General features: G+C 38.2%; 1 protein-coding gene across 1 annotated transcript in view; it reads left to right on the forward strand.

Moving 5' to 3' along the window:
- KLHL7 (kelch-like family member 7) overlaps window positions 1–13987 on the forward strand; it is an 18998-nt gene extending 5011 nt beyond the window's left edge. The window contains exons 5-10 of the mRNA XM_010135678.1: window positions 1482–1656; window positions 2816–2958; window positions 8118–8358; window positions 11338–11539; window positions 11821–11918; window positions 13568–13987. Coding sequence (XP_010133980.1) covers window positions 1482–1656; window positions 2816–2958; window positions 8118–8358; window positions 11338–11539; window positions 11821–11918; window positions 13568–13851 — 1143 coding nt within the window. The 3' untranslated portion in view covers window positions 13852–13987. The remainder of the gene's footprint in view (window positions 1–1481; window positions 1657–2815; window positions 2959–8117; window positions 8359–11337; window positions 11540–11820; window positions 11919–13567) is intronic.
- The last annotated feature ends 341 nt before the right edge of the window (window positions 13988–14328 follow it).

Below are 14328 nucleotides of genomic sequence, written 5' to 3' on the forward strand. Positions count from 1 at the left end.
GAGTGGGAAAAAGCTTTCGAACCTCCTGCTTTAGCCTGTATATCAAGGATTTTTGCAGGCATAGTTTTCCACTGCAGTTTGATCTTTCACACAGCAGGTCAGGAATCTCAAGCGTGTTTGATAAGGTGCCTCAAAGTCTGTCACAGGTTTATGTTATCTGAACACAGATGTTCTAAAGCACAGAAATCTAAACAACAATTAGTATGATGTGTTTTTCTACACCCCAGCTGCAAATCACTTGAACATGTTTACAATTCTTCTCACCAGTCTTCTGTTATTTTCCCACGAGAATTTTTTCTCAGGACATTATACCCTTTTGTATTGGTGTAAAGCATGTTTACATTTAGCAGAAAAAGGAAGTTAGCTTTATTTACCAGCTGTCCTATTTTTCCTGTATGCAAATAATATTTCTGTTAATGAAGGGATACAATATTCCTTTCCTAGCCGTTCTGTTGAAATTCCTTAGAAATTGAGCCTTAAATATTTTGTTTATTTCTTTACTCTCTTTTTTTATTTCTTTGCTCCCTGGTCTTTTTGCAGAATTATAGCTGAGGTGGTTTAGCAGTCCTTCTGAATAGTTCTGCCATTAAATGCTTTTCTACAGTATACCTTGATTGCTCACCACTGATCACTGGGATCAGTTTCAGCTTCAGTAGGATCAGTTTCAGTTACAGTAGGAGTACCTACTGACTGTGCTATTGCTTGTAATGAAGTTCGTGGCAGCTAGGAAATGGCAGCATAGTAGGTAAGCTTGCTATGTCTGAGGGCAGCATGGAAGTATTTCAGTATATAGGAAATATGGGATTTTCACTTCATTCCTGTTTGACCCAGAGTGCAATCATAAATAGAGCAGATTCCTTGATTACCTTCCTTGTTCTGTCCTGCCTGCCTCCTAAGAAAACCCATTACCCTTTCCTGTAGAGAGGAGGATCTCTGAATGGTAAGTTTCCAGAAGGGTGCAGCTAAAAAAATTAATTTAAATGGTCCCCTAAGACACAACAATAGCAATATATTTGGATCCTCAAGACTGTGATTTGGTAATGGAAGCTGTTTGTCAGCTCAGGCAACTATATCAAGCAGAAGCTATTTCTGCATTTCTGGTGAGGTATTACTTGTGTTATGGCATGGAACTTGAAGCATATTGGACTTAACCTGGTACAGGAGTTACTCACTGTGATAAATGATGAATTGCAGATTCATGCTTCCCATTTGGAGGAGAAAAAATAGCAGAAGTAATGGGTGTTTTTAGAAGTTTGTAGTTGGCTTTTATTCTGTGTGTGTGCATTTGTTTTACTTAATGTCTGACCATTGTCTCTTTTGGGATTTGGATAGTTGTTTTTTGGGGGTTTTTGGGAGATGGTGGTGGATCCACGCATACAAAAATGTTAGTGTAGAAGAACCAATTTTTTGAGCATTAAGGTTTAGTTACTTGTCTTACTGTGTGGTGATGTATCCTTTTCTTCCCTTCTGTCTTGTTTAAGGTTTATGATGCAGCAGTCAGATGGCTGAAGTATGATGAGCCAAATCGCCAGCCGTACATGGTTGATATTCTTGCTAAAGTCCGATTTCCTCTTATATCAAAGAACTTCTTAAGTAAAACAGTTCAAGCTGAACCACTTATTCAGGATAACCCAGAATGCCTTAAAATGGTGATCAGTAAGTTGACCTCTAGCTGAAATCTTTAATGTTCTGTGTAATTTAAAAAATGCCTGGAATTTTTGAAAATTGCTTTAAAATGCTCTGACAACAGGTTTTGCATTAAATTAATCTGACTGTGTTCCTTCTAGGATGCTGTGTTTTGCTGAAGTTGGATTAGCAGATTGACTTGTAAATAAAGCCCAGTTTATGTAACAGAGTGTGACTTTCATTTCTTTTCTCCCAGCAAATGACGTAAACTCCATGACAAGTAATGGAATGGAGATTTTTGCCTATGAGTTGTTAGGATAATTGGAACTGTTAGTGTGCCTTTGAGATAGACTAATAATTTCAGTATATTGTTCATGTTCCTGTGAAAATTAATAAATACTTTATGTAAAAATTTTGAATATTGCAAAACTTCCCTAAGCAAATTAGGATGTTAAACATACGTTGTGTTGTTTTCATCTCTAATACATACTGACTGTTGAACCTACAGACAGTTGCCTTCTCAAGGTGCAGATAAGATAGGGAACGAGCTTTGCTTTTGTGTTTAGATACCATTTGTGAAATTTTATCATGTAAGAAAGAAAATCCTAGATGTTAATAAATACTCTGGAAAAAATTTTTTAGAATCTTGGTAGCAGTTAACTAATTAGCTTCATTTTAGTATAGATCTAAAAAAAGGTACACAACTGTTTCTTTCAGTCTCAAAGAACAAGATTCACATTAACCTATACATTGGTAAGTATTTGCTGACCGTCAATATCTCGGTCGTACTTCTTACGTGACATGGAGTTGGGTATGTTGTTTAAGAAATAAGGATTTTTGTTTGTCTGGTTTTTAGTGACCTGTAATGTCACTAATATTTTTGCGTTCTTTGGAATGTTTCTTGGGAGAATGCTTATTTTCTTATACCTGTTGTAACTAATATTTTGCCTTGTTAAGCTAAAAACGAAAGTGGTACAATGTGCTGGAGATGCCTACCTTCTTAATCTGAAATTGGGGGGTGAAGATGCAGGCATGGTTGACTCCTCATTGCAGTCAAGTCCTCTTTATGCTCCCAGTTCTGACATTATTTTTCTTTGAGTTTTCTTTCTTTTGCCTGTTTCAATGAGACAGACTTACCTTCCATGTATGAGCTACACCAGATCTGCATCAGTTGTTGTCTTCCTTTCAGGTGGGATGCGATACCATCTACTTTCCCCAGAAGACAGAGAAGAGTTAGTGGAAGGTACACGGCCAAGAAGAAAAAAACATGATTATCGCATTGCTTTGTTTGGAGGCTCACAGCCCCAGTCCTGCAGATATTTTAATCCAAAGGTAATCGTTACCTCAGAATGCATTAAGATTCACTGTTTGTAATCTTCCATGTTTTATTTGCTGATGATATTAACTGAGATATAATCACCTACAAAATGGTATTAGGAAGGATGTATTCTCTGCCTCTTGGGCATACACTTGGAAAAGTACGGTTAATTAGGTATTTCAAAATATGTGTACCTAGATGTAGTACTTAATTTTTAATAGAATGATTGTGTGATTGCTTATTAGCAATATGACATATGGAGTTCTGATAAATCCATCTGCGTTGCTAATGGATTGCTATGTGCATCCCTCAGCTAGCGCTAAATAAAAGGTCAAGCAGTCGGTTAGTAGTATATGAACATCTGTATGCACGTGCATGTACGTATGTGTTCAGAGAATAACTCAATGCAACTTCTTTTTAGCATAAGTTACGTTATTGACTTGTATGTTAGTGTAGAATCCTGGTTTAGAGTCCAAGGCTTTTTTTCGGTGCATTTATTGTAAATATGTAACAATTCTAAATCCCAATAATTCACAATTTTTTTTAGTTCTTAAGAGTATGTAAGGAGCCAAGTATTCTGTAAGTGGAAAAGAATAAGTTCCTACAAGAAAAATCTTAGCGATGGCCTATTTAAAGCAAGCAAGCTTTGCCTGAAATTTGTTTCCATGCTTCCTGAATAAAATCAAGCTACAGGAATGGTGTATATTTCAGCTGTGCAGACTAGATGATCTAGAAACATCAGCTGCATGCAAAAGGATTATCCACACTTTGTTCTACCAGGCAAGCATATGCAGTAATAGAAGAAAAAAAATTGCTACGTAAACATCAGGGCTCTCTTAAGTTATGAGATCACATACATGTAATACTTTGTTGCAGAAATTCTGGTTGTTCTAATTCAGCATATTAAATGCTTGTTGTAATTTCAAACAGTTTTGTGTGTCATCTCTGTGAACTTTAGTCTGTGAGCCCTGTCAAATCTAATTGAGAATGAAGAGCCCCTGGGGTGTGTTTTGAACTCATCATTCACATTCCCTTATGTAAGATAAAATTGAAGCTACCTTCTTTGAGCACTACCCAAGTCTGGGAAAAAAACCTACCAGCTTTGCTGATTTAGTTTGAGACATTTAAAATGTGTTTTTACTGGGAATTCCAAATTCTTAAGTAATGATCATCTTTTTTCTTCATATACACACTGAAGAAAGAAAGCAGTACTCCAGCTGGGGGTGAGGAGCTGAAGGGAGCAGAGCAGATAATTCTTTTCTTTCCAAGGTCTGAGTTGGGGAAGGCTTTGATCAGCTACTTGGTTTTGGCATTTAACAAGTTATAATTCACCCAATATGCTCTGACCTTTCTTTTATTAGAAGGAAATCTGATCAAGTTTCTTTCTTTTAATCTCCAATTACTTACGTTGGAATAAAGCTAATTTTAGGCAAGATGGCAAGTAGATTTAAAACTTACTGTCCCGGTCTTTAATTGGCAATAGTATTATCTGGATAGCATGTGCGTGGTCTCTGTACCAACCTGATAGGTTAAATTCCTTAAGTGCCTAATGTCAATGGTGATCAGAACTCAAAAGATGGCGGCTATTGCTTCATCACTCCTTATAAACTAATATACCCCCCCCCTCCAGTTGTCACCACATATTTTCAAAAAACTTAATTTTGTTTGAAAAATAAGAATCTTGCTTCTTGTTGAGTGGGAGCGACAGGCAAAGATTTACAACTGAAAACAAAATAATATATGTAGTTAGATGATCTTTAGTCAGACCTAAACTGTAATATTGCAAAAAAATGTGTTTTATGGACAAACAGATCTATATATCTGTAGATTACAGATTTTGTATCTATGTAAGTCTACATAAAGCACAGGATAAAACAGATCCTTTTTTTTCATAAACTGTTTGTCCAGGGATAACAACAAAAAATAATGAAGTTTGGAAAAAAATTTGCATAACTGCCTCTTGATCAAGCTTATGGCCTTGCATGTGGATTAATGGGCAGAGGTAGGAGGGGAGCAGGGAAGAAGGTAAAAAAAGTGGCTGATTGGAGAGCTTGATTCTAACAAGCATGTCTTCCTTGAATGTTTCCCTAGTGCTTACATGCTTTCTTGGGTATGCTTAAGCCAAGCGCGTCCTGTCTTGGTGGAATAGCTTTTACATTGTTTCCAGCATTTAAAGGTCCTTTTCTGGATGTTTTGCTTGGGTATCTCCATTTGATCCTTAACCATGACACTAGCTTCTTAAATGCAACAAACCAAGGATCCAGAACCCTTGTTGAATTAGCATTGTGTGCGTGCAGAGTAAGTGAGATGTAAGGCTCCAGTGCTGCAAAGACTGTATCACATTTAACTCACTTGAATTTGCTCATCAAAAGATGATGGGAGTGTCACAGAGCAGAGAATGAAGGTTGTGTATGTACTTTTGCAAGGTTAGGTACTTGGGAAAGAATACAAATTTTGTTTGTTGAACTGACGGAATAGTGACCACATTTGATTTTAACTAATTCAATACTTCAATGAAATTTTTATATCAGCTAAAACTGTTCAAAACAAAGGTTATGTTTCCCCTGAAAATATTTTCTCAGTTGTGATATAAATTTCAATAATTTTAACACTATAAAACTTAGTGCAACTGATTGCTTTGCATGCAAAATTAGGCTGTAATGTTGATCTTTGTTTCTTTGTTGTCAGAAAGGGTTCTTTAAAGAATGGATTGTATACTGTGTGTTATTTGTTGAGACTGTTACCATATTACTTTAAGTCTATATTTGTTGTCTTTGTTGCACTGATACTCTATTAATGCATGTACTTCAAGAGAGCAAAATGATGCAACAGGACAGATGCGGATGGGCATAAAACTTGTGGAACAATCTGGCACTATCTTGATGGAGATGTTTGTTTTCAGAATACTACTAGAAATCCTATTAACAGTGGTAGGAAGTATTTTCTTGTTGAATTTTGCACAGAATATTTTAAAAAACTTTCCCTCCTCCCCCAACTTGGGGGGGAACTTTTGTCATAAAACAAATATTTTATTCATAAAAATTTATACATGACTTTAGGATTTCGAGGCGGCAATATACTTATTCTTTTGAAATTGCTGTCTCTGGTGACCAGAAACATCTGGAAGTTCTAACATTTTAACAGCACAAAATCCAGCAATGACAAGTAAAAAGTAACAGGGAACCAGCATACCTTTTCTGAGGAGACAGAGCTGTAGTCAGTAAGCTGTTAGTGCAGAGGTTGTCCACAATAGGCATGTCTGCTGGTTTTCCTGCCAAACTTGGAAGAGGAGGTATAAACCGAAAATGAGGGAAAAGCGTTAAACAAAAGGAGGTACTTTTTCACATGGCCCGTAATTACATGTGCCTTTCTAGTCACAGGATCTGCTAGGAGTTCAGATAGTTTTAGTAAGTGATTAATTAAATTCATTAATAAGGAAAAAGCCTTTCAAAAACTGTTAAATACAAAGGGACAGCTTCTGCCTCTGGTTTCGTACATCACAATTTGTTGAAAACAAAGATCAGCAGGGAAGGTGTCACCATATACCTATTTTGGTCTTTCTTTCCCCGCTCAGTCTCCCAAAAATGAGGCTTGCCCCTGCCCAGGGCTGTGTGGATCTTCACTCTTCTGCATAAAGCAGAAGTTGCATAAAGCAACTCTTCTGCATAATTCTTAAATGAGTAGAATGTATAAACTGGAATCAATTCTATGTGGTGCAGACTAACATGGGAGAGCATTACAAGAGAATGACCTAAATTGCCTCAGGCTGAAAGAGGAGGACACTGCTGAGCATGCTCAGGTTATGGTTTTTCATTTGATAAAGGAAGGTGTGGATGAAATGGTAGATATGAATTGAAGCCATAGAAGTTGGTCAGATCACAGCCCTTTATAACAGTAAAGGAAAACACCGGGATTTTTTTGTAAAAGTGCCAGAAGTTTGAACTAGAAAATATATTGAACTTGCACAATGCACTAAGACATTTTCTTAAGATTTATGCAGCTATTTATTTTGCCATGCTGTAGTATGGCTTTCCTTTCTAGGATGCCCCAGGACCTGTTTCTCACCATAAAGGGCCACATGCACCTGCCAGCTCTTCTTGATATGGGGGATGCTACAAGAAAGGATTGTAAGATGTTTTGGACTATAACATGCTCTGCCTCTCTTTCTTTGAACCCCCATGTAGGAGTCGCTGTTCTTCCTCACTGACCAAGGTGTTTGAAGTATGTCCTTGCTAAGAAAATGTAATGATGTACTGTCTTGTGTGAACCATTACAATGAAGGTCATTCAGCAGGTTGAGCGAGACCATCTTGAGGTGGCACAGATAATAGCTAAGGTCCCATACTTTCCTGTTCAGTATAGGATAAGAGCTACACTCATGGAATATGTGAGATGCTATTACTCAAGAAGTGTTTCTTGTGCTGTATGCTATCCTGGTCTGCCATCAGTTGCTGAGTTTGGTGTTCTTAAGGCTTTGGGTAGCATTACTACCCATATTTGATACTCACTGATTTTGCCAATCCATGCAAAATCAGTTTTTAGGCAACATGACTGCCAGTATTTGTGATTGAACATGACCCTATTTCCCATGCCATCAACTGTGGATAGCTATAGATCATTTGTGTTTTGTAAATTCTGTAAATAAGCTTCTAGTTGTCATGGTAATAAAGTATGTATCGGATCTTTTTAACTGAGTTGCTTGTCAATTTGGATATTATCTTCTTTTTCCATCGCCTTTGTTTGGTACATTCTGTATTTTATTGTTTTTAGAAAGAATCTGTTACTTTATGTAAGATATCCAATCCTATAAAAGAAAATGCAGTCCTATTTTATTGATCACATGCACATGTTTCTGATGTGATAGCAGCAGAAGGTCAATTCTGTTGGGGTAAAAAAATCTGTTTTTCAGGGAAGCTGTACTGGGTGCACACAGGGCATGAGGAACTAGAAATTCCTATGTCATGGTTCATTGCTGCTAACTATGTCTGTGTCTAAGAATTTTTCAAGAGTACGCCTGAGGAGTGTTCTTCAGTACACAGTATTCATGTTTGTTTTGAAAAGGAACTGTAAAACTGACCATATCTAAATCTCTATGAAAAGCTCTGTTTGAAAAACACGCGCTGTGCAGGTAAGTGTTATAATCTATTAGACATTACTTGTTCTTTGTAATGCAGGATTACAGCTGGACAGACATCCGATGTCCCTTTGAAAAGCGCAGGGATGCAGCTTGTGTCTTCTGGGACAACGTAGTTTATATTTTGGGTGGTTCCCAGCTCTTCCCTATAAAGCGAATGGACTGCTACAATGTGGTGAAGGATAGCTGGTATTCCAAGCTAGGACCTCCAACACCTCGAGATAGCCTTGCAGCCTGTGCTGCTGAGGGCAAAATTTATACATCTGGTGGTTCAGAAGTGGGTAAGACACTAAAAATCTTTAAAACAAACCAACAAAAAAGCACAGACAAAGATACCTGGAAATTTTTCTGGTTTTTGCATGACTCTTGAAAAGAAACTGCACGTTGCCATGTTAGCCTAATGAGTTTGTTTTCCCTGACTTAGGATTTTATCCTGCCCACAATCCAACAACCTCTTTCTGTTGTGTTTTTTAAATGGTTTCACTGATGGAAATGATGAATGTTTCCATTAACTAGAGGATAAAGTAGACTGCAACTCTTAAGAGTTAAGGCGGGGGGGGCAAGCAAACATCTTTTGGGAGTCCCACTTTGCTTTTAGCTGCCTTCTATAAATGCCCAGAACTCAGTGTGGTTTAAAATTCTTTGCAGTATATGGCCAGAATAGCTGCATTTTGACAGTGGCATTCCTTGTAAACAACATATTTCAGGCTGAATCAGGTTTGGGTTTTCTAATGAAAAGGTGGGGCGGGGGCGGGGGGATGGAAAGCTGCTGAAACTTCTGCTGGTGGTGGTGAAGTCAAACCTGGCCCTGTAAAGGTTTTTCTGTCAAATGACAGAAGCTGTCTTCTGTTAGTTTTCCTGTTGGCTTGCTTCAGTAAATGGAGAAATACTTCTTTCTTTAGCAGTACTAATCATCTAGTGATACTACTCATCATAGTAATAAAAAAAAAAAAAAAAAATTAAGACCATTGGGACTTTTTTCTCCCCAAGAAACCTCGTGGGTGACTTAAGCTGTGTGTTGCAGCAACACCTTGAAATGCTTTTTTTCCTAAATTCAATTCACTGTCATCAAAATGTAGGTCTGCTATATCCATGAAAATACACAGTTTTTTAAAAATCTGTGTTCTGGGTAAAAATCCACACAAAACCCAACAGAGCCACAGACACCCCCCAAGCTAGATCCAGGGAGAAGTTTGTTAGTAGATCCTTTCGAGTTCTGCCTTGCTGCAGAGGGAGGTGAGCAGAGAAGAAAGTCGTAATCGTGCTTCCCATTGATAAGTCACTTAATGGGAAGCTGTGACATTGAGGTGATGATGTTATCCGACTTCTAAAACATCGGTAGAGGTCTCCTGGAGCAGCAGCTTGGACAGTTCCTCGCTGCCACCTAGTGTGGTCAGCGTGAAACGGCGCCTTTCCCATCCCTTGAAACAGCCTCACCTAAGGCTGCACTGGGAAGACTGGAACCCCCTACAAAACCTTGTCATTTCTTCGTAGTTTCCCACACGTCAGTTCAGGAGGGAGTAAGATGCAGTCTTTGGCTGCATCATTTATTTTCTAAGACATGGTAATTAGTTAGTACATTTTCCGTAATGGGCATTTTAATTGAGGAGTTCTGTGTTAAATCTACCCTCACATCATTGCACAGTTTCACTTTGCTTTCCACAAATATTAAAAAAGGAGGAATAGGAAGAGCTAAAAATCAATAACACAGTTTATTTTGCCTGGCTGCTTTTTTTATTATTATTTTGGAATAAAAAAAAGCAGCCAGGGACGACGATTTTGGAATCCAATGAATACTGCTTATTTGGAAAAGTCTGTCTATCCTGAATCCAGTATTTCCTAATTTGGAGCAGGCAGTTATGGAAAACCCATTAATCAGAGAACATGCTGCAGTGAAGTTAGCTGTAGATAAATCTAAAAATTGTGTGTCTTTTTTGCATTGATTGGAGTTTGGGAAACAAATTACTGTGCTGGTCCATTACAGAAAACAGGGTTCACTTCCCCTTTCTTGAATTGATGGGAGAACTGGTTTATTTACAATAGCTAGCAGTTTGGAACCTAAGCATACTAAATTATTCCACTAGATTTAGATGCTGGAAAAATATTTAGCATTATACCAACAGCATACTGGAAAGGGAAGCTTTTACCTTTTCTAAAAAAGGACGTTAAAGTCAGTTCTGCTGTACTTGCCATGGATGAGAATTTCTGCCACTTCAGAACAATAAGGATGTGTATTTACATCAAGGAGTCCCGCCCTGTACAGTTCTTTATGCTGTTGAGAATTACGTGGTAGGAGTAAACAGACGCACAGCTTATAGAAGTCTGCTCCTGTGTTTTGCATCTGGAAACGTAGCGCTCTTTGGAGGGTTCACATCCCTAGCTGGCAGCCAGTGCTGCTGGCACGACGCGCTTCTTTTAGAAATAGAAAGCCAAGGAAAAAGAGGCACAAAAAAAGGGCACTTTTAACTGTTCCAGGTGAATATGTCTAGTGAAACCAAGGGGAGGAGGATCTGGTTCTCTTGCGAGAACGCTGTATCCAGCCTTCTCTGCTTTGGCTGTGGTTCAGCTAGTAACCTGAGCCACAGGCCTTAAGCTCCCATCTGTCTTCACTAGGAAAAGTGCTTTGGATTTCAGCAATAGTTTTAGTGGCCCTTGATGGAGGAGCACACAGACATTGCATTTCCTGAAAAATAAGTATCCACCAGTCCCCAGGAAGAAAGAAAAGAGGGGTAGCTGTCTTGTAGTTGCTCGTGGTGACCTAAGTTATCCAACTCCAAAGGCAACCAGTATTCTGGGACCTGGGCAAGTCACATTGCTTAGAGAGAAAAACAGACTCGTGTGCATCTGTGCTGAGTTTACAAAGCTGGTTTCATCTTCACATCTGAAAGCTCCTCCAAGTAGTGAGAGTAGCATGAGATGATGACAATATGATCGGGAATTTAGATACATCTCTGTTCATTCTCTGTTCCCACCCCCCGTATTAAAAAAAAAAAAATCCTCATCATTTGTTTTTAAACACTAGCAATTTTACAGACTTACTTGCATATTTGGGAACAAAAGAGTCAAAATAATTACAAGTCTGTACTTTCTGAATAGCCCCAAGTTTCAAGCTAGCTAGTTCTGCTTTTGGAGGTGGGAAAGCAGCTTTCCCTTTTCGAACTAACACACAGAGTATCAATTTGATAGTTACTGTTAGACTCTTGTCTCGAAAGACAGCCATAAAAATTAATGCCATTTTGGTGGGTTTCTATTTTTTTAAGGAAATTCTGCACTGTATTTGTTTGAATGCTATGACACGCGAACAGAGAGCTGGCACACAAAGCCCAGCATGCTGACTCAGCGATGCAGCCATGGAATGGTAGAGGCCAATGGACTCATTTATGTATGTGGAGGAAGCTTGGGAAACAATGTTTCTGGAAGAGTCCTAAATTCCTGTGAAGTTTATGATCCAGCCACTGAAACGTACGTACTGTGTCAGTTCTGCCTATTCGTGGTCACTTGTGGCTTTGCTCGCTCTGTAAATAACTGAAGTAGAAATGAAGAATTGTGCGTGGTAAGGAGTTTTCCAAGTTAAGCAGGTAACAAATCAGTTATTTGTAGTTCTACTTAAAAGTAGAGTTTCTGAAGCTGCTTGCTTCCATATCAAATTTTCCCAGTGCTAGGTTTTGGTTTTGTGTTTTATGCTTATTTTTAGGATCTCTATAGTGAGTTTTACTGTTTTGTTTGATTTTCTTTTTCTCCAGGTGGACTGAGCTGTGTCCAATGATTGAAGCCAGAAAGAATCATGGGCTGGTGTTTGTAAAGGACAAAATATTTGCTGTGGGTGGACAAAATGGCTTAGGTACGTTAATTCTATTCGTTCTGTAGCTGGTCACACAAGGTTTCAGGGAGGGACTTTATTCTTTTGCAAAGAATTCATTCTATTCATTCAGCTGAAAAACTTTGAGCGGTCCCATAAAACACATCCTGTTGCTGTCACATCATTGTAGCCTTCTTTCTTTCACCTCCCTATTTCACTGCGTCTTATTTTTCAACCCCTTTTCTTAATGACAGTCCTGTAGAAGTTAATATGGCTAAACCAGTCATCTAATAAAAGATAACTTTTTGTTGTTGCTATTGATTATATATTTTGAGAGATTTTTTTGCATTCTTTTGAAATAGGTAAATGTGTAGCTGCAATTTTAGGAACTTCAGTCTGAAGTGCTAAAGCTAGTCAGCTCTCTTAAAGTGGTGAAAAAGGCAGAATTTTTTTTGACTGCCCTTGTTTTGAAATATGACTTGCTGTCATGGGCGAGTCCCTTAGGATCTGCCTATCTCCCAGTCTTAGCTGGAATAATAATAGTGTATTTCCCAGGAGAATTGTGTTTTAATGACACAGCATTTCTGAAGGTGCTTTTCAAAACTGAAGATTCTCAGCTCTGAGGCTTATTGATCGCTACTTAATGGGAATTGGAATACTGGATTTCAGATTAATGCTGGTTTAGAATATAGCTTGTCTTTTAGCTACTGAAACTATTCTAGCATGATTGATTACTAACGCCAAAAAATCAGTAGATGCAATTTTTTTGTGCAAACATTTTATCAACCAGTTATAGGCAGAGCTGCTGTTTTGCAAAATGCCAGTGTATTCACCGAATGCTCATTTTAGAAGTGTGTGCTATTGGACCAATCAGTTAAAGTGTGATTTTGCTGCTCATGTTCTGTAGCCTGATTAATTGTTCTTATTGTAATCTAATGGGGCAGTTATACCTAGGGTGAAATACTTGTACCTCCTAACATTACAGAAAGGTTTCTTAATCTCTCAGATCTAATAGTTCAGGACTGGAAGTGAAAACTGTGATTCATGTTACAGTTGTTAAATAGGGGTAACAGGAGGTACGTAGATATCACCAAACGTAATTACTAGCCTATTTCCCAAAGAAGTAAATCTTAGTCACAGAATCTACTCTTCTTTAATAACTTGTGATTCCTTCAGCCCTTTTCAAAGGGACTTGGGCTTTTAAACTTCCATGTTTTTAATCTCACCATGAAGAGAGACCTACTCTATTGGTAAATGACCAATTTAGGTAAAGGTACTGGTGACCGCTCTGGAATAAAATGTCCTCGCTACAGGGAAGTTTCAGGTGGATTCCTGAGTTTCAGTCACTAGCCACAACTCCCTAAATTCAGCACTGTTAGTTCTTCTGTTCATGAAGTAATATGCTGGAATCTCTATAGAGTATGTAAAATGTGAACTGTGTTACACAACACATCCCCCTTCCAGTCTACTTTTTACTTTTCTCTGTTTCTGGGTATATATATAGAAGGGTAAACTGCCAGTTTAGAAACACGTGGCCTTTCTTCGCATTTTCTTTTTTTTAATCTGTAGGATTTATGTTTTAATCTAAGCCTTGAAAATAGAGACTAAGTTTAACGAAGTGTTTGTATGCTCTACCATTGAGTCTGTGCAGTATCCTGTAAGAAGCAGTTATCTCTCTCATTTCTTTGTAGGTGGCCTCGATAATGTCGAATATTACGATATCAAGATGAATGAATGGAAGATGGTGTCTCCAATGCCATGGAAAGGTGTAACAGTGAAGTGTGCCGCTGTGGGATCTGTAGTTTATGTCCTGGCTGGTTTTCAGGGTGTTGGTCGATTAGGGCACATTCTTGAATATAATACTGAAACAGACAAGTGGATAGCCAACTCCAAAGTCCGTGCTTTCCCAGTGACCAGTTGTTTAATCTGTGTGGTAGACACTTGTGGGGCAAATGAAGAAACTTTAGAGACCTGAAGACCTGTAGGAGATGCTGAGACATTCTTGAAGGACTTGGGAAAAGATGGCTATTGGTGCTTTGCTTCCATGTTTTACTGAATCTTGTTAAACTGAGTAATAGGGAAAACTGAGACGCAGTCTTTCAGGTTGTATATACCGCATATAGTGTAACATAATTTTGTCACGCCCATTTTCCTGTCTGTTTTAAGAGATGGGGATGTGTTTTGAGAATCCACTTACCTAGCTATTATATGGCATCTTCCTTTAAAAGGACTCTGTGTGTGGCCTTGTCAAAAACAGATCCAATCCAGCTATTTAGAAGAACTCAAAGCTTTTGATGAAGATGAGATTTCTGGTTAAATGACACTTTACTGAGCACAGTTGCAGAGAGTCTTTATTTAATAAAGGTGAGTAAATGCAGCTTGGGTCATAAGAAATACGAGCAAAAGTTTTTCCCATTTATACCTACCTGCAGAAGTCATGCTAGGATGCAGT

Source organism: Buceros rhinoceros, unplaced genomic scaffold (genome assembly GCF_000710305.1).
Source record: "Buceros rhinoceros silvestris isolate BGI_N320 unplaced genomic scaffold, ASM71030v1 scaffold33684, whole genome shotgun sequence".
Lineage (NCBI taxonomy): Eukaryota > Metazoa > Chordata > Aves > Bucerotiformes > Bucerotidae > Buceros > Buceros rhinoceros.